This window comes from Trachurus japonicus, chromosome 21 (genome assembly GCF_045865225.1).
Source record: "Trachurus japonicus isolate A0001 chromosome 21, Traja_1.0".
Classification (NCBI taxonomy): domain Eukaryota; kingdom Metazoa; phylum Chordata; class Actinopteri; order Carangiformes; family Carangidae; genus Trachurus; species Trachurus japonicus.
The window spans coordinates 3,753,563-3,778,897 of record NC_140927.1 but is presented as its reverse complement, the minus strand read 5'-3'; the positions used below and the strand labels follow the sequence as shown (position 1 = coordinate 3,778,897).

The 25,335-nt window shown below is 43.6% G+C and overlaps 1 protein-coding gene across 2 annotated transcripts in view; it reads left to right on the top strand.

Moving 5' to 3' along the window:
• Window positions 1–25,335, top strand: part of gli2a (GLI family zinc finger 2a) — a 106,486-nt gene that overhangs the window by 14,523 nt on the left and 66,628 nt on the right. For both annotated transcript variants that reach the window (XM_085764696.1, XM_085764695.1), the window contains exon 2: window positions 10,449–10,588. In XM_085764696.1, the coding sequence (XP_085620822.1) occupies window positions 10,474–10,588 (115 nt within the window). In that variant the 5' untranslated portion in view covers window positions 10,449–10,473. The remainder of the gene's footprint in view (window positions 1–10,448; window positions 10,589–25,335) is intronic.

Below are 25,335 nucleotides of genomic sequence, written 5' to 3'. Positions count from 1 at the left end.
ACTTCCTTCAGGTATCCATGTTTTTTTTCTCTCAAGTTCCTGCAGCGTGAATGCAATGATGTTGGAGGTTGGACATTTTCGAGTTGGGATTTCCGACCTCCGAGTTGTTATGAACGCAGCAAGAATTCAGGGAAGTAAACAATGGAGAGCAGCGTGGAAGCCGGTCAGGCGGCGGTCAGTGTTCTTTCTTGTTTTGCGCTTTTGTCCGTCCTCAAAACGGTCGAAAGGCAGCGGACGATGAACAATTTTCGAGGGCTGGCATGATGTTATGACGTGGCGTCACGTAACGCTCAACATCATCACGTAAATTAGCGGGTTGACCCGGGTCTGGCGTTCCCACTGCAAGCCGATCGGAGCCGATTTTTTTGTCGGTGCGCTGTTCCCACTCCCACTTCCGCTTACTTCTGCTTTAATACCGAAAAACACTGTGAAACACTGTGAAATGCAGAAACGATTAAAAAAAAGTATGCCGATTCATGTATCTGTGTGGGCGGGCTCTAAAATCTAGAGGCAAAGTAGAAGAGAAAGAAGCGAGTGAGCCTCCCAGGCCTCTGTAGCTCACCCCTATCTCTGCTATAACGGGGTCTCCTGTATACATTTCAGCCCTTTATGCATATTATTCACCACTGCTCTGACAGTGTAACAGGAGTGCCATGCTAAATTTGCCGTACCATGCTTTAATTCCTAAGTTGATTGTGTACCCTTGCGTCAGTATCTGCTCATTGATTTAGTAATTTGATTCTCTCCACAGCACAAAAAAAAAAAAAAAAGCTAGATTCCTGCCTGCTGGGGGACTGTGTGTAGGCTCTGAGCTCCACATCTGTTTTCTGTTGGTTGAGGGAGACAAAAAGATCAACCACAGGATATTGCCTTTACTAGCAGGAAAGGTCAGGTTCAGGGGTGGGGTAGGAACTCATCCACAAGGGTTTTGTCTGCTGTTTTAGATGCCTTTCATATTACATCAGTCGTTAGGCGCTTATTACTCTGTATCCACTGCATGGTTGGGTTTGATCAGGACCGCCAGTCCTTACGTGCAGTCTGCTGATTGTTAAAAAAAAAAAAAGTTTGGAACTGACAGGAGAGTATCCAGAAACCGGAATGCGGTCGACAAAATATTTTTAGTCTGAATTTACATGACTAAATGATTGAAACCACATGGTCAATCATTTTGAATGGGAATTGGCATGTGGACACCTCAGGATGAGAACGTGGATCGTGACAACTCTCCTTCCCGCTCGACTGACCTGAGGTCTGTGCATGTTTTACAGGCTAGTGCAGTGATGTTGTTTCAGCCCCTGAATCCGGCTAATGGCTGATGTGCTGCTTGTCAGACTTCTCACAGTCTGCTTGGTGACCTTTCAGACCTGAGCTTGAAATGCTCACAGGGACGTGTTTCTCCAAAGACAAAGTGATTCACCCGCAGAGAATGTGCCCTGTCCCAGTCTAAACTTGTCTTCTCCCAGAGGTCTCTGTCTGTCAACAAAAACCATTCCTGCTCCGATATTGATTGCTCTTGTGTTTAGATCGTACAAATTTTGTGGGAACGCTTCAAAGCCACGCACGTTCATCAAATAAGACATGCCGATTTGGATATAATGATGTCAGATGTTGGTAATGTGCTCATCTCTCCATTGACGGAGGGGTCTTTGATCATAAGGGTTTAGTTTTAAAGGTCTAAACCGGCAGTAACTAATTGTGGGCCTCTTGAGTGTAACACTAACATCCATTAGGACTTGTGTTTCTGGCCATCTGGTGATTATAAGTCCTAGATTGACTCTACTTTTGGCTCCGTTTTTGGTCTACACCATCTCCTGTGGTAAACATTTGGCTGTTAAGCTTATGAATGCTCCACTTTGTTCATCAGCTAGTGACTAGCTTTGATTGTCTGCTGTTGCTGGGCAGGTAGAGAACTGTGGGTTTCCAAGCTTTTCACAAAAAAAAACAAAAAAAAAACCAGCTGCTGTGTCTGAAAACAAGTTCTCATGAGTTCAGAGTCCAGGTGGTCCGGTTACCTTCCTCTCCGCTGAAAGGTGCAGTAAATTTTCGAAGCGGATGAAGGAGTGGGTTCTTCCATGACCCAAGTAATAACATTATAATGCTGCATGCTGGGTCAGTTGAACATCACCTTGCAAGCTACATTTCCTTTCTAAAACTAAAGTCATTATTAGTTTAAGTGTTTTGCAGTCATTGAGAATTGAGATTATAATCGCAAAAGTCCCTAAAGGACCTGCCTGAGTTTGATCAGATTAGCCTGTTAATTTAAATCCTGGTCCAAACAGTTCAAATGTTCAAATGGTGGAAGCTGACGGGGATAGTGTTTCTTATGTGGTTAAACCAAAGGTGACAGTTTGAAAAAGTGATTGAAGAACGTCTGTGAGGCACTGCAGGAGTCATTGAGAAGTAAAAAATGATCCGTGTTGTTGGTGATGCTGTTTGGTGAGCACAAAGAGCTCTCATGGAGAGAGAGCATATGGTTGTTAAATTAAAGGTTTCTCATGAAAACCTTCCCAGAGGAAGTCCAGCCAAGGTGGTTAGGGCTGGCTATGAGAGAGGAAAAACAGCTTTACTTTGTATGAATTATGCAAGCAGCCCTCTGGACCTGGACATAGTGAAGGCACTGTAGTGAAAGAAGAAGCCTGTGTGAACTCCTTCATTACCCCCACCCCCCCCGACTTCTACACCTGTCCACCTGTAAATAAGATCTGACAGAGCCAGCATTCCTCTTCAGTGTATCATTGTGTTCACGAGTGAACTGGAGGAAGGGTTAAGAGCAGAAGCTGTGAGTAGACTGGGTGGATTCTGTGTGAATCACAGCTTTGAAAGAAGTTTTTCTGTCTTTTCAGAGTGTCAGAATGTCAGAGTGATTGATTATTATTCTCCTCTGTCCTGCTCAAGTGTTGCATTGAACTCTAGCCTAGAAACAATCAAATAAAGACGTCGGTATCGTGCAGTATCATACCTATTGACTGTTTTCCCTTCCATCCACACTGATGATGATCACTGCTGCTGGGTAACCTTCAAAAGCAGCAGTAGTAGCATGAAGGCAAACCGCTTCCTTTAACCATATACAGTACATGATCTTTTTTCTCCTTTTTCTCCAGTGTGTAAAATGGGGGTAAAACCGTGATATAGAGTTCAGATTCTAGTTTACAGTGCTCACTCGCTCGCTCCCACTCACCCTTCCCATCGTCAAAGTGACGGTGGCCTCTGAGGACAAAAAAACATTAACTCGACTGGGACGACTGGGAGTATTTCAGGAGCATGGAGCGATGAGGTGAAGATCTGAACCATTTTACGATATGTCTGCTGTTTCCTACTCCTTCTTCTTTCCTTCCGCCTTCTTCAACGCAAAACTCATGAACCCTGCTCTCTGGCTGGCTGGATTTTCCATTCAGGCTGCCGTACAAACATGGCGGTGCAAGATGGCGACACTCTTGCAGTGACCCTTGTTATAAAAGAAGAATTATAAGGCTACGAAACCAAACAAATTTTATTTTATAGCGATTATACACTTATATATTCATCGGTAGTATATTCAGATTTTGTCAATCAACCTTGCCAATTCTTACACACTGGACCTTTAAACCTGCAATAATTGATTGTTTTGGACACCGTAAACACAATACTGACATGATCACCTGAAGACAGCAATCTCTCTCTTTTTGGTTTGTAGTGAAGAGTCTTCTCTGGAGCATTTTATAGTGAGGGTCAGAAAACCAAAACAATTTGCTGAAAAATTGTATCATTTTCAATATAAAACATTGATTTGATAAGTTTTACCCACATATGGGTTGGTTGCCAAACAGATGCCAGACGGCAGGAATTTATTGGATTATCATAAGTGATGCATGTATGTGTAAAGTTATGCTGACATCCAAAATGTCACAATCTTCAACCCTAATACAAAAAAAAATCTTCTATGGTATAGAAAACAGCATATATGATGGGAAATATGTCAATATCGTATATTATCAAATATCTGCCCCAGCCTTAAGTCTTTTTTTATATAAAAACAACAACAACAACAACAACAAAAAACTATAACACTGCATCATTTAAAAAAAAAAGTGATTCCAAATGATTTATGTGAATATGAAAAAAAGTAAAAACTAGTGTAAACATATTTTCACCTGAGATGTAGTCCAGTGTAAATACTCAAAGAAAGTGCACATACCTGAACATTATAAGAAAGTAGACTGTCACATGCAAAAGCTGAACAAAACACTTCTCCAGTCTCATGATATTATCTCAACCACCTCTTTAGAGAATAACCTGTCATCGTCAGCTCTGTGATGATGAAGACACAGAAATGTAAAACAAAAGTATATTTTGACTTCTGCTGCTTGTTATGTGAACCTGCATGTGTGTGTCACTGTCGGAAACATGAGAGCAGAGTGTCTGCAGGTGGCATGGGGGGGGGAGGGGGCGAGGACACCTCACCTATCCATCGCTGCTGCTGTGTTTGCCAACTGAGACGGCAGTTGGTGTCATTGTGTATGTGTGTGAGTGTGTGTGTGTGTGTGTGTGTGTGTTTGCGTGCGCTGCTGCCAGGAAAGAGAGCCTACCAGCATACGGTTCGCATTGACTGAAAGATAGGAAGGAAGAAAGTAAGAAGAGCAAAGCCTGGAAATCTTCAAAACCAGAGGGCCTCTTTTGATCTGTGTTTGCATTCCTTTCAATGTTGGTGAAAGGGGAGCTGTTGAACGGTAGTGGAGGAGAGGAACACTTGAAACTGAACGAGGCGCTAAGAAAAACACACACCAGGTCTCATAACAAAAAGTCCCCTGCGCGTCTGAGAAAGGAGGGGGTAGAAGGTGAATTAACAGCGAGAGGAGAAAAGATGAAGCGGACAAATGGTTCTCTTCAAACAAGAGGAGATCTGAAGACGGAACGAGAGAATTTCAGAGCTGAACTGCAGACTCATTAGTCAAGTGATTCTTGTTTCTGCGTTTTCCAAAAGAGAGAGAGAAGAAAAAAAAAACAAGTGATTCTGCGCTGAAAACAAGAGGAAACATCTGAGGCTCTTGTGACTGAAGTCTGACCTTAGCAGAAGAAAACTTTGCCCATTACCTCAGTCTTTTTTCCTGTGCCTCGTGTGGTTAAGCAGCATGTCTGGATGCTCCATCAGAGTCAGGGCTGGTAGAGGAAAATCAACATAATATTAACTATACCCTCTTCTCTCTTCACTCACTTCAGAATGAATCTTTACATATGAAACTTTCACATCCATCCAGGATATATGAACGGTCTTCCTGCTGTATGTTTGAAAATAGCACTAAGGAGTTTGTTTGCATTTATTAAAACATGGGACATCTTTGCATCTGTCTTCACTACTGAACCAACAGCCCTGCCTTTTTCTCTAACCCTCATTTTGAATGTTTGTAAGATAATTCACTGAAGGCAGAGGAATTGTTCAATGGAGGACAAAAAAACAAAACAGAAAACACACATCCAGATTTGTGGTCGGTGGCAGGAAGGAACAAGAACAAAGCAGAGTCACTATAAAAGTCAGGGTTTGGGATAAGGTTACTCCAGTCTCACCCATGAAAGAAGAGCTTTGCTAATAAGACGTAATGCCGTGTAGTCATGTTACAGTTTTAGCTTTATGATCTAATAGAGTAAAGGGATTCAAGTGAATATTCAGAGAAACCAATATGTTGTCCAGATGGGTGGGGCTTGGGTTTGTGTAAATGTGTTGACTGCTTTGTTGTGACATCACAAAGTTACAAAAGTCCCAATGGCTGTTTTTAAAGCTCAGTTTCTGAACACAGGCTGTGTGTGCATTTCTCTGTGGACTAAGAACCTTAAAAGCAGTGATCTGAAACATTTATATGCTTTTATTTAGGTAATTCAGTCATTGCACAAATGTTTTTTTTTTTTTGCTATGCACTTCCAGGAAACAAAAATGACATTCATAATTATAGCATGTTTGCTCTAGATCCTGGTCCATATAAATGTTACCTTAAAGGTATAATATGTAGGGATTACCCCCATCTAGCGGTGCGGTTGCATATCTGAACGTATTCTTGATGTTGCATTCACGTGAAATCAGGCAGACATCAGACAGACAACAGACGCTGCATGTAACAGGATAAACAAGCGTGTAAACAAGTGGTCCGCCAACATGAGGCAAAACAATACAGGCGTGACAATATGTTTTCATGGTGATGTCGTATTGTTTACCTGACCCACGTTTTTCCATCTTTGCCGACGGCCGTCTGCCTGACTGCACCTGAATGCAACACCAGTGCCTCCGTCCTTCCTCACACTACACAGTGGTGACAGTTTTAACAGGCGCTACCTGGAAAACTTTCTCCCCGAGCCGACAGCTCCGCCGAGTTTCCGTGGTTACCTACGGTCACGCTACCACTCAACGTAAAAAATGGCGATGCAACATGGCCGCCTCGGTTCGGTGCGTCGCCCACTTATGTATTTGTAACAACTTGTAACAACTCATTCTAAGGTATGAGAAAGCTTTCATTTGTATGCGGCTGTGATTCCACTTCAGTGAAATACTTATTTATGAAAGACATATTTGATTTTTGCTAATAAAAAGCCAAATAAGTTACATAGTGGGGCTTTAAGGTTAAATGGGTGAAACAGAAGATTTATTTTCATTGTGAAAAACCATCACTTGATTGCTTGAGAGTTAAGTGACTGTGTGTGCGTTTCATTTAGGCTGGTAATCCTGCCCCCACTCTCCTTTTAAGTCCCCAGTCTAGTGGTCACATGGCACCAGGGGGTAGAGGGGGTAAGGGGAGCATAGCGAGGTTTTGGGGAAGGGGGGGTGAAGGGAGGAGGAGGTGTTATCCTGTTCGTGCCACAACGGACTGCCCAGCCAACCAGAAGATGAGACAAGAAGTGCACCCTTGTTGTTTGTTCGCCTTTGGCCCCTGCCATCTGTCCGACTGGTTCCTGACACCTGTACCAGCCTGTCAGAGCCGGGCCTCCCTGTCATCGGGGGCAACGCCGGGTCTGGCCTGTAGGGAGACGCCGAGAAGCGGGGGAAAATTCAGCAGCTCCCAGAGAATTAAGGAAAGACGTGTGTGTGTGTTTGGGGGGTGGGGCGAGGGGGGGTTGTTGGGGTGAAATCGGGGCCACTTTTTGGGGGAAATGAACTCACGAGTCCTTCTAAACAGCACCTGCTGAGTATTATTATGATGATATATTTGTTTAAATATTTGGGTAAATGACCTTTACAGGTGCTTATACCCCTAACCGCTCTTCATTAGAATATTGGCTTGAGGTTCAGAGGCGAGTGAAAAGCAAATAGTTGGCATGCTGTAAAAGCATGGAAACAGCTATTAATGCGGTGCCAGATGTTCATCAGACAGCGATGTTAAGGAGGAGGATCCGCTGTTATTTTTAAGGGGCAGGCTGCTTGAAAGGCAAACGTTGTTGCTGCGAGCGCCGGTGCGTTAGTGCGCACGTCTTATCTGAGCCAAGAGGGGTTCACTAGCAAAAAAAACAAAACAAAACAACTCTGGCCAGCTCAGAGTTGACGATAAAGGCCCCATGAAAGAGCACATTAAATTCTATCACTAAAGTGATGTCAGAGTGACGGAGTCCTCCAAGCCACGCCGGGGCCCTTGGCAGAGCCGCGGGGACTTTTTTGGCAGCAGAAAAAAAAAAGAAACAGATGCAGCCTAAACCTGTTAGTCGCCCACCTCTAATCGGCTTACACTGGCTCGGTGACAGGCGACTGGCACCTCCAAAAGGGTCGCAGACATGGCTGCTTGTGCACACACCTCACAATAAAGGATGACATGTTGGATATCCACATGGAACCAGGAACGGCACTTCACACATTTGACTAGCTGCTGGTAAAACCAGATGACTGGACAATCAAGTTCACCTCGGCTCTTAATACTAAGAATTTATCTCCACATATTCTCAATTAAGAGTGTGTTTATGGGATGTTTCTATCATCCTCCATCCAAACATCACATTTTCTTTCTCTGACTCAGAGAACATTTATTCCCATATCTTCACTTTACGGTGTTATCTGTGTTCTTTGGGCACGAGTCAAGTCATAAACACTTTTCTGTTTTCAAAGACATGAGACTGAGAAAAATATTTATATTTCTTAGTGAAGTTCAAATGAACTGACTTCACTGAGATGGTCACAGGTGTTAGGAGGGAAGTGGATTGTTTCATTTAAATGCCCTGCAGCGCTCAGACTTTAAAAAGCAAAAATAATGTGAGATTTCCAAACCTCCTGACCTCACGTGGAAAAGATCTTTTCCCTCACACCCATGAAAGATGAAGTCACCCCCTCTGATTCCTGTTCCAGTCGGTCTTGTAGGTGGCGGCAGCTGCAGTGACCGTCGGGCCTCGTTTGTTCTCGGACGGTTCCTGTAGCTCCCAGCAAGTCAAACAGCAAAGTGGCTCTTTGCCAAGTGTAGCGGCCACTCACACAGACATGAGGAGGTATTAACACGGTGTTAACACGGCTGGAACCTCAGCACTAAGGGCCGCTTGTGTTTACTATTGGAACAGAGGGGCCACTGTGAACTCATTACATCAAACTGACAAACCTGTATGTGTGCACAGAGCCTGGCTCGCCATCACTACAGACACTGCAGTGGAAACCTTGTGATACGGCTCACTTCTTATAATGTACAAATTTTTTGACTCTCATGCTTCTTAGATGATTTGATTTGTGGAACAAAGGGTCACTTTTATTTAGTTAATTAATTTAATTTTTAATAAATTAATTAATAAAAAAGGAGAGAATTAGATTAATTAAAGTGTTAATTCTACATTTTTGAACCATAGAATGAGATAAAGGCAGAAACGGTATGTAGAGACCTGAGTCCTGCTGCTGCTGCTATTTCTATAACTCTCAGAGTTCCTAGATGAAATTTGATTTTATACATTTCCAGGTCTGGAAAAGTACGGCAAATGGAAACTATTGTCTGGAAATATATTTATCTTAATGCTTATCTGGTTTTGGTCGTATCTGAAGTTATTTACAATCTCCTGGAAATAATTTGGTTACACAATGGCATACACATTCAGAATAATGAAAACAAATGATGAATTACATGTTTTTTTTATATTATGCACATCTATTTACTCAAATATCACAAATGATTTGAATTTTTTTACAGAGACGTCTGGTAATTAGGGTCTGGAAAAAGTATGAAATTTGGACATTTCAAATGTGTAGGAACCCTGAACTCTACACTATCTCTCAATGAGCAGTTATTTAATTCATCTTTCTACTGAAGTGACTTCTCTTCCATTGTCTAAGATAGAGGAGCAGGTATTTTCGCAGCTTTAATTGAAGAAATGTTTAAACACTACAGTTCCCCTTAACTTTTACAACTGTGTCATGTGTGCACATGTGCTATTGTAAATGTTAATTCTGTCTCTGTTGTCTAAAACTTCATTTTTGACTTAACACAAGTCATAATCAAACTAATTTTGAAATTAAAAAAAAGATCATAGTGCTATTTAATTTAAAGCAGTCGTAGCAAACAAAGCACATTATTATGCACATTTGCCCCTTTTAACCATTCTGGCTTTCCAGTGTGCTCCTCTTAATTGACCTATGGCTAAGCCCCGCCCCCTCCACTCACTCGGACAAACAGTCAACATTCGGTGACCGCTGCTATGGCAGCTGTCACAGTAGCAGACATTTCACAGGAGGCAATTGATGATTTTTGGAGGCAGAAAGATTAAATATCATCTCGAAGTCACCAAAACTTAACTTAACTTTACTGCTATGGCTGCCGTTTGCCGCGAAACGCCGATAGCGACGGGCTAACTTCTGTTAGCCTGTCTATGGAGTTTTGCATTATACGTTAGCATTAAGCTAGCGGGCTTTATGCTTAGTTGTGATACTGGCTAACATCCAAACATCTCTCACAATATGTTGCCTCAAATACGTTGTTGACTTAACTTAGAACAGATGTAGACATCCTTGTTAAGTTTATCCACGTTTAGTTGGTGTTGTGGTCTACCTCATATAACTTTATCCAGAGCAGACACTTCTCTCGGTTGAGATGTGGCTTGGGAAAGGGTTAAAAAAATACACCCCGTCGCCCAGCCTCTCGGGATACCTAGTGTCGGAGTTGCATGTACCCCATGCACACCGTTTGACCATTTTAAAATTAAAATGTCAAGAAAAAACATACAAAAACGAATGAAAACTGACTAACTGCAATGCATTTCAATGGACGTGGAAGCAGAGAATGTCCGAGTGTATGGGCTAGCTATGCGCACTGTGATTGGCTCATCGTGTTTGGGGGCGTGGCTTAGCCATAGGTCAATTCAGCAATGTTCCTGATCACTGCAACTGATAACCATGCATTTGTCGAAGTTGAGTTTTGTTGCATGACAGGAACAGCACATGATGCTTCTTTTTTTCTGATTTCTTTTTGCTTGGTCACAGCCAGCGTCAGGTATTCCACCTAACATCAGCGTCTCTCTCACCTCTGCAGGTTGTGACGTAAACTTCAGAGCAGCATGGAGACCTCAGCTCCCACGGCCACCGAGAAGAAGGAGTGTAAGGCTTCAGGGCTGGATGGAAGCAGCTTCTCAGAACTCCCCAAGAAGCCCTCGCCCACCACTCTGACCAGAGGTACGGCCGCTCTCACTCATCATCATACACTGGATGATTGACAACAGCCCTGTAATAACACCTGTCCATATAACCCAATACAGTTCAATAGCATTGGTCAGAAACTGAACAAAATAACCTTAAAGGGACACTTCACCCAAAATTGATAATTCACCAGTTGCCAACTCACCGTCATGCCAAGGAAGGGTTTGGAACACCTTGCTTAAACTGGTGCAGTCAATGAATCCTATATCCTTAAAGGGATACTTCACCCAAAATCAATAATTCATGCCAAGGAATGGTTTGGAGAACTTTCAGAGTCATCAAAGCACTTTTGGAGTTCCAGGGGGGGTCCGGCTGAGAACAGATTTTCATATAATGGCGGCGGATAGAGTTCAGATTTGAATCATCCAAAACACACACTATGAAACATCCAAATACCTCCATACTGCTCGTCCTACTGACCCAAGTGTCCTGAAGCTGCCACATGAAAAAGTTGTTCGGAAAAAATAATTTGATCTCAGTTTTTAGCCTTGTTGTGGCTGTGTTGAGGTTTGTGCGCATGCGCGAGATTTGCTGCGAGATGTTTGTTCGTCATTGTAAACCATTGGATGTATGATGCAAACACGGAAGAACATCTCGCAGCAGCCACTGGGAGCTACTGCTACAACAAGGCTAAAAACAGAGTTAAAATTAAAATTTTCTGAACAACTTTTTCATGTGGCGGCTTCAGGACACTTGGGTCAGTACAGACAAGCAGTATGGAGGCATTTGGATGTTTCATAGTGTGTGTTTTGGATGATTAAAAAGTGAGCTATCTGCCACCATTATGAAAATCTATTGCCAGCCGGACCCCCAATGGAACTCCAAAAACATTTTGAATAGTCTGAAAGTTCTCCAAACCCTTCCCTGGCATGAGGGTGAGTAGAAAATTGGTGAATTATTGATTTTTGGTGAAGTATCCCTTTAAGGATGGAGGATTCATTGACTGCACCAGTTTAAGCAAGGTGTTCCTGCCAGCTGAGTGCACAGTGTGGGTAGTCTGGTAGTCAACAAGGTTATTTAGTAATTCGGTGGCAGACTGGGGAGTGCTTGGGCTCTGCTCAGTGTAACACAGCTCTGTCCTTCTGTAGGATCATGCACTCTGCACAGTGCAGTCGACTGAAACGTTCCGGCTACTCGCACAAGTCGCTGGGTGGCACATGAAAAGCATTAGGCCCAGAGACGGGGGCCGCGTGTTTCCGAGATGTCAAAGAATGGGTGATGAAAAAATTCTATAATGAGGTCGAAAGACCTTGTTCTCACCTCCTGAGTGTAAATTTCATGAATTACTAAAAAAGGCTGGCATAGCAGCGGACGACATGGTGTATCAGAGGCCTGGGATAAAGGCAGGGAGGAGGGAAGGGCCTTTGAAATGCTAACAAGATGTCGTATGACATTGTGGCGGTATTTATGCTTAATGATGGGGCTTGGTGGCCTGCCACGAGAGGAGCCATGAGCATTAATTGTTTAGGGATGCGGGGTGAGAATCTAGGACGTTCCGATGCACTCTCCCTGGCACCTCCACAAAGAGGCCGCAAGTTTTTTTTCTTCAAACCGGCAAAGAAGAAAATATTGCGCCTGCCATGACATGAATTATTCAGCCATTTACACAGTTCTGACCATTGTGTGTGATGTTGGCAGTTGAGGGAGGGGGGGGGGGATTTTCATAACCTCACACCACTGTGAAGAAAGCAGTCTTCACCCATCAGCCATCAGGGGTTATTGGTGCTTGGGAGGTCACATGGAGGGTGCAGGGTGTGCAAGATTTCCTCTTATGAAGGGGGTCATAATTAAAAGATGAGACCTCATGGTTTCATTAGCGAGTCAGTGATATAAACTCCTCATAACGAGGTTGGAGGAACCTTGTTGGGGCCTCTGAGGTACCACTGTTATGAATTACTAACGCCTGCTGGTGGACACTGAAAGCCCCAAGGAGGACACACTGGCATCATCTGAGGGGCCACTGCAGAGACAGTTCACTCAAGTTGCTTTAGAGTTTAATGAAGGGCCTGGTGGCGTGCCATCACAAAGCCACTTTGTCACACATGGGAACAGTAGAAGTAGGGCATTAGTATGTCATTAGACACTTTTAAATCTCTGCTTTTGTTTTCAATTTGATGATTCCTTCTTTTTTTATTTGAGCGGCTTCTCAGATTGCGTGTGCAAACAAAAAAATGTGGGACAAGTGTGAATAAATCAAGGAGCTTGGATGCATTTATGCTTCCTTAAGGGTCTTTGTTTATTCAACTTGTTTGAATAGGAAGTTCAAAATACTTCAAAACCAGGCAAAGTTCATTATAGTAACTTTTTCACATTAAAATGTCTCAAACATAGATTCTGTTTGTTTTTTAATTAACTTCATACAAATTATTTCCATCAATTCTCAAACCAGAGAAATCATGTCATGATGTCATGATGGCCCTCAATTTCATGTGGTGATCTGTGAGTGATGTCATATCCTCCATGCCCATGGACTAGAAGCTCAAAGTTGACTTTTTCTAGTTAGAAGCCACGTTTTCTTTGGTGGTTTTATATTTTATCCAGATGCATAAGTTTTGTCTGAAGTTATCGGAATGTTGGACAGCTCAGGTCTCAGCTGCTGGAGATGTCATGTCCTGGTCTCAGTGAATCACATGCTTTGTATAGAGACCCATAGAATTTAGATACAGTGCATTTATACTTGGTAATAAAACTATATGTGTAACCTTGTAACTTAAGAAACATCACAAGAACATCTCATTCACCATAAGGTGTCACGTCAGCTGGCCGAGAATCCCATTCCCATACCTGGTTTGATGAGAGGTCGATGCGCTCGTGTTTCACAGAGATGTGCCTCACCCTGTTGAACTTCACTCTGACTCAGTTAAAGGGGTAGTTCACCCAAAATTCAAATTTCACTCATTATCTACTCACCCTCATGTCAACTAAGAGCTGTGAGAATTTTCAGAGTTATCCGTTCCTTCTCTGAGTTACGGGGGGGTCCGTGCAGCAGTATTTGTCCATATAATGGTTGTCAATGTATACCAACTTTCTTCGTCCAAAAAGACACACCAAAAAACATCCAAATACCTCCATACTGCTCGTCTGTAATGTCCCTCTTGTATTGAAGCCCCGACCTGAGAAATTGTTCCGAAAAAAATTAAATAAGTCTATTTTAAGCTTGTTTGTAGCGGAAGCTCCCAGTGTCTCGGTTCACTGCTCTTCCTGTGTCAGTGCAAATCTCGTGTGATTTGCACTGACCGGCGGAACAATTTCTCATGTCGGGGCTTCAGTACCAGAGGGACATTACAGACGAGCAGTATGGAGGTATTTGGATGTTTTTTGGTGTGTCTTGTTGGATTAAGAAAGTTGGTATCCATTGACAACCATTATATGGACAAATACTGCTACGCGGACCCCCCTGTAACTCAGAGAAGGCACGGAGGACTCACGGCTCTTAGTTGACATGAAGGTGAGTAGATAATGAGTGAAATTTGAATTTTGGGTGAACTATCCCTTTAAGATACACTGGACGTGTGTTTGTCCTGTAATAACAAAGTCCAAAGGTGGAAAGATGAGGAGGCATGAGAGTGGCCGGGTGGATGCTGGCTGGCACTAAGTGCAGCTCGGGCTCAGTCCATGTGATAGCAATCAGGGCCTTGTTAATGGTTTTAAATGGGCACCCTCATACTGTGTGACAGCCTGCATCTGTCTCCCAGCTACAGGGCATGCTTCCACAGGTTTCGCCCCCCCCCCCCCCCCTCGCAACCTGACTCCCCAGGCCCCGGGGATTTACGAGTCTGCGTCAGCCTTGTTCCTCACCGTGTCAGAGTAACATGTGTTCAGATTAGGTGCCCGCTTCCAGAACTGTAAAACATCTCACGGTTTCAAAGGAATACCTGTGATTGATGCACCTCCTCCCCTCCTCCCCTCCTCCCCTCCCTCCCTCCCTACTTCACACAGGCCGAGGATGAGATGTTCAGATGTGCTCCGTCTCCCGCCACCGTCCTCCAGGCCTGGTCCAAGACGACGGAGAGACTCTTTCAAACATAGATCTGCCAGCTTGTTGTTTTACGGCCCTTGTTATACGCTGAGAAACTTTGCCAGAGAGAATTTTTTCCATCATCCCTCACTTTGGTGTTGACTGTACGAGGCCAGTGGAGCAGACACGCTCACTTATTTCCACCTAACCAGTGTCTTATATTCATCCTTCTTTGAGTCGGGGCCGTAGCTTTGTGAACTCCTCGCCTGAGATTGATGTTCTCTAGCATAAAACAACCACATTGTCTACGGATAATTATTCACAGCTTTGATGTAAGAAGGGTGCCAATGAGAGACAACGGGAAAAAAAAAATATTCCCAGCATTCGTCAAAACTTGCTGTCTCTAGATAAGAATACGGCATTAAATCACCTCCTCCTCTGGTGTGTGGATCGGCTGTGAGCGCGGAGCGGCCTCTGTGTAGATTGATGAAGAGGAGGAGTCTAGTGGAAGAAGTCATGCAGGGAGCAGAGCGCCGTGTTGTCATCAGGTTATGGATGTTAATCATGCTCATTGTGGATGAGGCTTCGTCCACGTGAATACATTTTACATCTAAAGGGCTGTTTCGCCTGGTAGAGTGCGTACCACTTTCTCAGGTTTAGCTCCAGCTTCCCGCATAATCATCCTGTCTGTCTGTCTGCCCCCTGATTTTCCTCTCACTTCCTCACTGTTCATATCAATTAATTATGACAATTAAAGGGGAACTATGCAAGTCCGCTGTGTTGCTAACCCTCCTCCCAGCCATGTGCTTTTGTTTTTAACAAAACTGGCGAGAAAGCAATCCATGGGGCGGTGGACAATGTTATGTGTCATATGCAATGTTATGATGTGTATATTTGTGTAGTTCAGCCAAGAGACGCTAGGTGGAAGGCAGAGAGCCTCCATTCTCCCTGTAACAAGTTACAAGTAATTTATTTAACCTTCACAATTACTCTGAAGCTGTTTAATTGAGGTAAAAAAAATTTCTTTTAGCATAGTTACAGGGATAGTTCAACATTTTGGCAAATTGGCACATTGCCATAATCCCTATAGTCATAGCAGTAGGTTCGTTACCTTTATTTGTTGGTGCAAGCTATTTTTAGAACAGTGGAGCAGAGCCGCAAGCTTCTCAGAACTAAGTTACGGTGGGATTTCTTGGTTTCCCTCATCGGACTCATCAAATACACAATCCAACAACTCCAAAACGCTCTGGTGGACAAGTTGTGACCTGCACATTCACCACACCATGAGATAATAAGAGAACGTTACGAGACGGAGTTGTTTTAGAGGTAAATACAGAGACTGCTTGCCAGAAAATTGCCCCTGACAGGAACACGCATCAGCGGTTTTGCATGAATTAAAAAAAATCTTGCATAGTTCCTCTTTAAAGGTAAAATACTGCTGAGAATATACAATAAAAAATCCCATCCAGAATAACACACAATAACAACAGAATCAGTCTCCTAAAGTGTTTTAGGCGCTTGGAAACTCTGAGTATTGTGGAGCGGAGAAGGACACGGAGCTAAAGAGAAGCATTTTAAAACAAAAAGTGTCTGGTGGTAAAGTCCAAGACTCAAGATGGAGCTTCAGTCTGAAGAGGTCTCCTCCATGGTCTCTGCAGTGGCCACAGAGCCTTTCTCTGGAGCGGGTCAGGCCCCCCACCCACCCTACTTGCCCTTTGGTTGGAGAAAAATGTCCCAGAGTTAAAAAAAAAAAAAAAAAAGGACCCCCATCCCCTCACGCCCACCCCCTCCTCTTACTCCTTACCCCGATCTCCCTCTCCATCCGCGGGCCTATTACTCCAAAGGGAGGACGGCCACTAATCTTCCTGAGAAAGAGATTTCTGCCTTTCTTTCTGTGTCCCTAAATGAGGCTCTTACGCCGCTGTAGCTCCACAGACTGGGTGAGAGGTGGAGGGAGGTGTGGTGGTGGGAGGAGGAGGAGGGTGGGGGGGTGCTCAGCGATGAGGGGTTATGCAGCGATGCCTGCATTCATGCCCGGACCCCGGTGCCCCATTTGGGTTTAACTCCTTTGCCCTCCACCTTTAGTTGAAAGAATCAGAGAATTAATCTCCTGATGAGAAAAGAAAATGCTGCTCCTCTGCAGCAGTCCAGACGAGCGAGTCACTTCTTTTAACAAAAGCAAAGAAACGTGTGGGTTAAGTATGTGGCACAATGTAGCTGCGAGTGTCTTTCCTATTTAAAGAAATGCTGCAGGTCGAATTTCGTGGCTGCAAGTCCAAGAAACACCTCCCCTGGCTCCTGATCCACCAAACATGTCATGGGGTTTCAATTTTAACAGGCCAAAGTATATATCCATGTCCCCAGTGTTGAGAGTGAGAGAGAATGGGCTCTATCAGGTGTCATCTACAGTAACATTTTGTTACAGCATATCAATAATGCCTTTCCTGATACTTGAGAAGACCTGCCAGCAACAAGCTTACAGGAAGGCCTATTGACCAAGTCCCAATGTTGTTTACTTTCCTGTCAGAGTCTATAGCTGCACACTATCAGGAACCGCACCGCCGTCCTCCAAGAATGACTTGGAAAGAGCGGCTGATATATAGTTTCTGTCCCGGAATGACTTTCAGTTTATAGCCTTCATTTGCAAACTCAGAGTCGCATCCCTCTGCAGAGTCGGCTTACCCTTGGATTTTTGTGGCTGATACGTTCAGCAAGTTAAGACCGGGCAAAATGCAGCATTACTTCTTTTTTTTTATTATTCACATGGCTGTGCTCAAAAACACATGAGTCTGGGTTTGCAGAGATTTGTGCTTCCATTCATATATGTGGAGTTTATAAAAACAAGCCCATAGGTCGTCTGTACATCCGGATATTATGACCCACAGTCACTTTTTATAGCTACATGACATTTAGTGGTCGTAGGATGAAGGCAGCAGGAAGTGTGATGTCATAATAAAAAGAGACGAAGTGTACATTAGAGAAGAGGTGGTGGTGGGTGGATGGGTCACAGAAAGAAACCACTATTTCATATTGTTTATTATCTATGTTCATGGATAGAATTGTAACCAATGACAACAAAGAGTGTCTGGTGTGAAAATAACTATTTAAATCCATATCATGATATTTTCCTACACCCAACCAAACCTTGGATGTTATTACAGTAACCATGGCGATGGAGGTACAAGGGTACATGGCCATCATTACAGTCTGTCTCATTGTTATTGTAACCCTGACGACAGAGTTTCTATACAGGTGCCATATTATGGGTGCTATTTCCAGAGAGATGCTCCTGGGTTGTATCGGAGGATTGGAAAAAAAAAGAAAAAGAAAAACGTGATTGGTCAGGTTGGAGGAGCTGTTCTTGTTGGTATAAACACTTAGCTTGGTTTCTTTCCAAGTCACCCTCCAACTCCACATCCATCCTCACATCTCTCTCTCTCCCTCTCTCCCTCTCTCTCTGTATGTCTTATCTAGAGTTTCACTTTGGGGCACCAGCTGGCTGAGACAGGATTTAAAGATTAGATATGCTAAGTGAAAACACAAGGGAGACATCTTGTTTTTTTCACTCTTTTTCTGGCTTTGCTGATTGCTGAGTAAAAAAGCCAACAACAGAGATCTTTGAGTCTTGAGTTGCTACCTTTATCATCACTTCATTACAGGACGTTCTCGTCACACTGTAGCGGGACATTGGTAGCAAATGGTCACCAGGGTTTTGCAGCTTAATGTATACAGTGAGTGTACCGTATATTTATGATCAATGCTTTTTTCACATTATTTAAATCTGAATAATGAATACATTCCCTGGCCTCTTTTCTGTGTTTTCTTGAAGAACATAAAGCAAAGAACTCCCCCCCTGAATCCAGCTACAGAGTTCAGAGGAATCCTTAAGAAGTTGAAAGCACGGCAGAGATGTGTCTTTCTAGTCTTGAAAAAAGAATATCACAAGACAAATGTTTATTTTAGCAAATGCCTGGGAAGTAGTCTTAAAGGCTCACATTAAGCAGCCCGGTCCTCCAATTGTCATCTTTGAGCGAATGCCTATATAGCCGAGTGTGTTGACTCAATGGAAAACTGACGGCTTCTTCTGGCAGGTCTCTAAAGTGGTTCTGAAATATAAATCAGGCTCAAATGAGAGGACATTTCTGATATTGGTTGTTTCTTTGGAACGCTGTGCCTCGGCTTCAAAGCCTACAGAGTTTCATAAAAAAAAAGAAAAAAAAAGAAGAAGCAACATGGTATGCTTTAGCCAAGTCAGTGAATATAAATCTCTCCTTACCAGAGGCGTCTGCACACGCAGGGCCCAAAGACAACATGTTACATTCCTCGCCGTTTACAAGCGGTGGGAGAGGAGGTGGAGGCAATATATGGATGCTTTAGGGGATTAACCAACACTCCCTCAGCCCAGCTTTTTCTCCCCATCCCTCGAGTCTCTCCCGAATTCTCCCTGGCTTGTACTTCCCTTTTTTTTCTCTCTCTCTCTCTCTTTTTGTGCTTCATCCTCTCTTAAACAGAAAGCTCTTTCCCAGCATGCATGAGTGTAATCCATGCCCCTGCCTCTAAGACACTTCCTGCCTGTTTTGTTTGTTAGGCTGATGGGAATCAAGCCCCCAATAAGGTGCTGAGCTCTCTCCTCTACTCGGAGGTGTCGCCTCAGGCAACCGCATTCTTTGGACGGGGAAGACGCTGCGTGTTATTAAAGAACTTGTTGAAAGTCCGTGCCCGTTCAGTTCATCTCTTGCGCTGCGAAAACCCTCCGTCTCCCTGACCCGGTGTAACCCCCCCCCCCCTCCTCCGCGTCCATTTAGACTTGGAACCACCAGGGCCTGCCTGCCAGCCGCAGCTGCTTTCATCCGCTAATGTAGCTCTAACACTCACAGTTCAAGTGAAGCAAAATAAACATCTGAGGAGTTTAGACATGGTAAAACAAAAATGTGTGCTAGCTGTAAACACGAGCGGGAGGCGCTTGTGTAAACACGGCTGGTTCCTATGGCTGAGTTGGTCTAAAAGCGGACAGTTTGTGGTCGGGCTCTTCCGGTTCGTGCTCCCCCCCCCCCCTGCAGACACAGCTGTTGTCCGCCCTCACAGAAATTCTGCTGCATGGAGCGGCACAGAGCGAGGAAGCCCACTCATTCATGACGAGACGCGCATGTCTGCAGTTACTCAGGCATCAGCCGAGGAGGAGCCAAACTGCATCCCAGCTCTGTGTAAGCCGCTGGACAGTGTTGGGAAAGTTCACACATTTTAAAATAAACTAGTTCAGTTCATAGTTCATAATTCAAAATTTTGAACTAAGTTCACAGTTCCAAAACTGAACTAGTTCATAGTTCATTTGTCTTTTTTTTTTTTTCTCAATATGTTGCTAGAAGCTCTTATTTTTCAAAATGATTGCCTCAGCCCATATCGAACCACAGACAGCAACTATTTTAGCAGTTTTAACCAGTATTAGTTATAGTTACTACTTTACTTTCCCCAAAAAGTAACTGAGTTAAAACGTGATGAAAGTAATTACCAGGAAAAGTAACTATTGCGTTATTATTTTATAAAATTCTCAAATACTATGTCAAATGACCTGGACTTCCCTCTCTAACCCCGTTTATCTTTTACTAACCAACTGGGTCAGTATTCCTCCACACAGACAGGCTCCGCCACACGCTGTATCACTCCGCTGATCCAAACAGCTGATAGGTGTTGCCATATTGGCTGGTTTTCCCGCTACATATTAACGCATGTTTACAGTGTGTTTTAGCTGTGTTTTTGCCCGGAAGGCTCTATAGAAATCTGGCACACTCCTCAACGAAGTCATACTTTGAGAGAACGCTGTTCATAAACACTGTTCAATAACGTTCATCAAGCGGAAATACAGAGTAGTACGTTCAGTTCACGTTCGCCCCAAGATATGAACGAGTTCATGAACGATCGTTCATTGAACGCGTTCAGGCACAACGCTGCCGGTATGTGTACCAATAGGTGCCTCCGCAATTAATGCCTGGTGTAAATGTGTTGTTGCCTCTCCAGACACAGAGAGAGAGGGAAGAGAGGGAGGTGAGGGTGGGGGGGGGATTGATTTTTGCCATCAGTGAAATTCTTCCTGAGGGAAATGCTGTTTCTTGTAATTACAGATCTAAGGTTTCACCGCCGGCGCTCTCCAGCCTCCGTTATAGCGTTTAGCAATTAGGCTGATCACTCTGAGCTTTGGGGGGAGATTTGAGCTAATGCCGTCTGAAGCCGACGTGTCCGTGCATGTCACTGAACTGCCAGGTTCAAACTTTCATGTCCGTACACAATGGCGAATCATCCAACCCTACAGCCAGCCAGTGAGTGGGTTTGCAGCATAAACATCACTGGAAAAATAAACTCGTACTATGTATTTTTACGGCCTTGGCCAACAGGAGAGAGAGGTCGTCTCCAGATGTAACAGCTACTGGCGGCGGCCCAGGGATAAACCATGCGACCAGCAAAATAAGCAGAGGAGGTTTCCTTGGTAAACATAGTGGATGCAGGTATAACAAACAAAAGCTAACCCCTGCCGGCACATTGGCTGGCTGAGGGATCAGAGAGGAGAGACTTGAAGGCCTCACAAACAAATGGCACATTTGTCACTCCAGCTTCCTGTTGTGAAAGGTTTCTTCTTGTAAAATCTTTTTTTTTTTTACTACATTTAAACTGTGAAGATCAGGAATGGTAAGATCTCATTTGTAATCAGTGGAGACTGACAGCTCTCCAGAACAGGAAAGAAGAAGATTGATACCAGTATCAAACCAAGTCTAAAGGTTGAGTACAGAGCGAGAGCCAGGAAACCATTCGCTTTGATCTCAGCATAAAACCCAGCTAACCTGACTCTTTTTTGTGGTTTTTGGTGAAGTTGTAAATATTTCTTCTTCACCATCATCAAGTTTGACTCATCAAAGATAAGGCCTGAAGAAGATGGATGAGATATGGTGACATTTCAAAAAGAGCTGGTAAATTGTTAATACATTTACAAGCTTTTACAAGCATTGACACATCGTATTGTCTTCAAAGGGAGTTAGACATGAGTTAGCATGATGTTTGGTGTCACTGTCATTTATTACCTGACAAATATCATGAGAAACAGCAGGTGGACCTTGAGTTGAATTCTTTTTAGTTTTACATACATTGGATTAGAGGATGAATTCATTGTAGAGTTTACATTTAATGCAAGACAAGAAAGCCGTCCTTTGGAAAGCCTAGCACCCATCAGAGAGAACTGGTATTATTAGTTAGACTGCTCTGTTTGTCTGTAGTGGTTGTTATAGTCTCTACTGGGAAAATAAGCAAACAAAATGCTGCTATATGGAAATATAATTTGTCATATCCTTCATCACAGGGCAGCAGGAATAGAGACGCTGCTTCAGCTGGGGAGCAGCAGATGATTGAGTGGTATCCCTGGCTTGCATGGAAGAGGGTAGATTTTTGGTATGAAAGATTCCACTCCAGAGACAGGATGTCTGAGATTCTGATACGAAGTGCTCCTTATTTTAACTAAACCCAAACATTTCATGTCTCCATAGGCTGGAACTTTTACCCATGGTCGTTGAGTGTGCTGCTTTTAGCTCAGACGGCCTCACAACAACACAAATCAATGATGGATTTAAAGTAGAAAAACAAAGACGACTGAAGTTAACATCACGTCTCTGTAACCCTGGATGGTCTATCTGACTCTGTGATGATACTGTAGACCACTGAAGGACATGCAAAGAGGGAAACTTGAAGAGTCTTGAGAACTAGTGTTAATGTAAAAGATGCAAATGATGCCACATCACTTTTAATGAATGAAACCAGCAACAGTTTACAAGAGTTTACAACAGATGAAAAGCAAGAAGAATCCTCTTCACCATACAGTGTGATATCCTGTTGTCATCCATCCATCCATACATCCATCCATCCATCCATCCATCCATCCATCCATCCATCCATCCATCCATCCATTCAATCACAGATACCTTGAATGAAAACACCCTCCAATAAAACCTCCATAACTGCTGCATTAAAGTTTTCGTCTGTGAAGATGTAATTATTTTAGGATTACGGCAACAAGGCTCATCGCTCTGCTTCAGACCCATTGTGTTTACTAAGTGGAAGGAGGCAGCCGTCTAATAAACAAGTCTAGAATGAAAAGAGTTTGTTGAATGAAGGCCTGTATGTGTTAGTGCAGCGTGTAAGCCTGTTGAGTTTTGTTTGCCAGGTGATTTCCCCGACGGTGTTAGCTAAGCCTGAGAATTCCTGGCTCTGGCTTCAAAGAGCAGCGGGGTCACCCCCTGACAGCAGCGAATATAGACATGTTCAGGACAGACGCGGATCTGACGCGTGCACGCCGGGAGCACCGTCGCATGTTTGAACTTTGTCTGTATCACTTGTTTCAGAGGGACAGTGAACTGTAAAGATAAAAACATCCATTGCTCCAGAAGCAAATTCATTCAAACAGAACTGGCTTATTACCCTTCTTTTTCTTTGCCAATTTCTGTTTACTTTATGTCTTAAAGGGATAGTTCAACATTTTGGCAAATTGGGCCGGTACATAATCCCTATAGTCATAGCAGTAGGTTCGTTGCCTTTAATTGTCGGTGCAAGCTGTTTTTAGAACGGCGGAGCAGAGCCACAATCTGCTCAGAGCTACGCTACGGAGGCTAATGGGATTTCTTGGTTTCCCTCATCAAACTCATCAAATACACAATCCAACAACTCCAAAACGCTCTGGTGGACAAGTTGTGACCTGCAGATTCACCATACTATGAGATAATAACGGAACGTTACAAGACAAAGTTGTTTTTGAGGTAAATTCATGCCAAACCACTGATGTGTGTTGCCTTCAGGGGCAGTTTTTCAGCAAGCAGTCTCTGCATTTGCCTCAAAAACAACTCTGTCTGGTAACGTTCTGTTAATATCTCATAGCGTGGTGATTGTGCAGGTCACAACTTGTCCACAAGAGCGTTTTGGAGTTGTTGGATTGTGTATTTGATGAGTTTGATGAGGGAAACCAAGAAATCCCATGAGCCTCTGTAGCGTAGCTCTGAGCAGCTCGCGGCTCGGCTCCGCCGTTCTAAAAATAGCTTGCACCAACAAATAAAGGTAACGAACCTACTGCTATGACTATAGGGATTATGGCAATGGGCCAATTTGCCAAAAAGTTGAACTATTCCTTTAATGCTTTTGATGTTGAAGGTTGAAATCAATCATTTCATCATCATCATCATCATCATCATCATCATCATCATCATCATCATCATCATCCAGGCAAACTGTATCAACTTTATCATAAAAGGAACAACAAGGACATCCAATGTGTTTCTTTTAGGACTATGCCAGGTAGTCACCATTACTCACTACTGTGTAGTTATGCTGTGAGCCCTTGGCAAACTGTTAGCCCAGTTGAAGTGAGTTATATGAAAAAGGGGAAACAAAGATCCATCTAATTGTTCAGGTCTTGAAGTGAGGATGTAGAAGTTAATAAAGCAAGCTGTAAATCCCAGAGTGGACATGATTTACTTTCAAATGAGTTGTGTGTGGATACGTCCTCTCGCAGTCACGGCTTAACCCTGTCGCTTTAACGCAGCCCTTCTCCAGATCGTTGTCTTATCAGAGATTAGAAGGTTGGCATCAACGATCACCATAACAGATTGCAACGTCTAGCCTGTTCTGGCATGGCGCTCACACACTTCAGTCAGTAGGTGAAGCATACCGTAGCAGCAGTCTATAAACAACTCCCTGGAGCTCAGGAATTGGTCAATTTTGTAATATTTGCATATTTTCACCAAGAGGATTTCATTTTTAAAAATGCAAATCAAGTCAACTGGTATGTGCAGCTTACTGAAAAACAATGATCTCATAAACTTGTTCAAGCAAGTGCGTTCATTCATGTAACTTTTTGCAGTGTTAGCTTTGGCAAAACAGGTTGAGATTTCTTAGTGATAAAGTAAATCCTCTATATTCAGCAGAGTTGTCGTCTTTAGAGAGTATCTGGCCCATCTGAAATTCCCAGAGAACAAAGAGGGATGGGGGGAGACCGAGCGGAGAGAGGGAGGGTACTCAGCTGAAGTGAGGGTATTGTTTACATATCAAGACGCTTCCTTTAACTCCCACGAAAAGCAGTAATTTGCCTTGCATGGTTTTACAGTTTAATTTCTCCATTGTGCAGGGGGATCACCCCTTAATTATAGAGGAGGAAGTAGCCCTAAGCCCTGGACAGAGGGTGAAGCCCCCTCCTCCTTCTCTCTACCTCTGTGTCTCTGCTGTGGCCATTTTGCCTGTTCATTAGCACTTGTGGGATGTCTGGGTGCTTGCCAATTAGTGTTCCGCTCCAGGTAATATTTCCTTCAGTGAGGCCAGACCAGCTCTACTGGTGGAGACTTGTAGGCGTCTGCAGGCCTGGAGGATGTGGGTTCAGGGGGGGGTTGGGGATTGGCAAAGCTGCCACCACCATAGGGACCTTCACCCATTAAAGGGGCTATTTGTAATATTTGTTATTGCTACGTAGCCAACGTTAGCATTAACCTCTGCTTATTTGCCATGCATGTAAAGAGCTTCAGCCATCATTGCATTTACAAGACAAGAGTTGTTCCACGCCCTCTGGGCAGCATTACGTAGGCTACACGTCTTCAGGGCCAACTGCACTGGGATCAGCTGAGCATGCTAACCTCAGTAGAAGAGAAGGGATAGAAATAGAAGCAAGAGGCTGAAGTTTTGATGCTGAACTCACAATGTGTCGTCCAGAACCTTATGTAGACAGCTGTTAATGCTAATGTTAGCT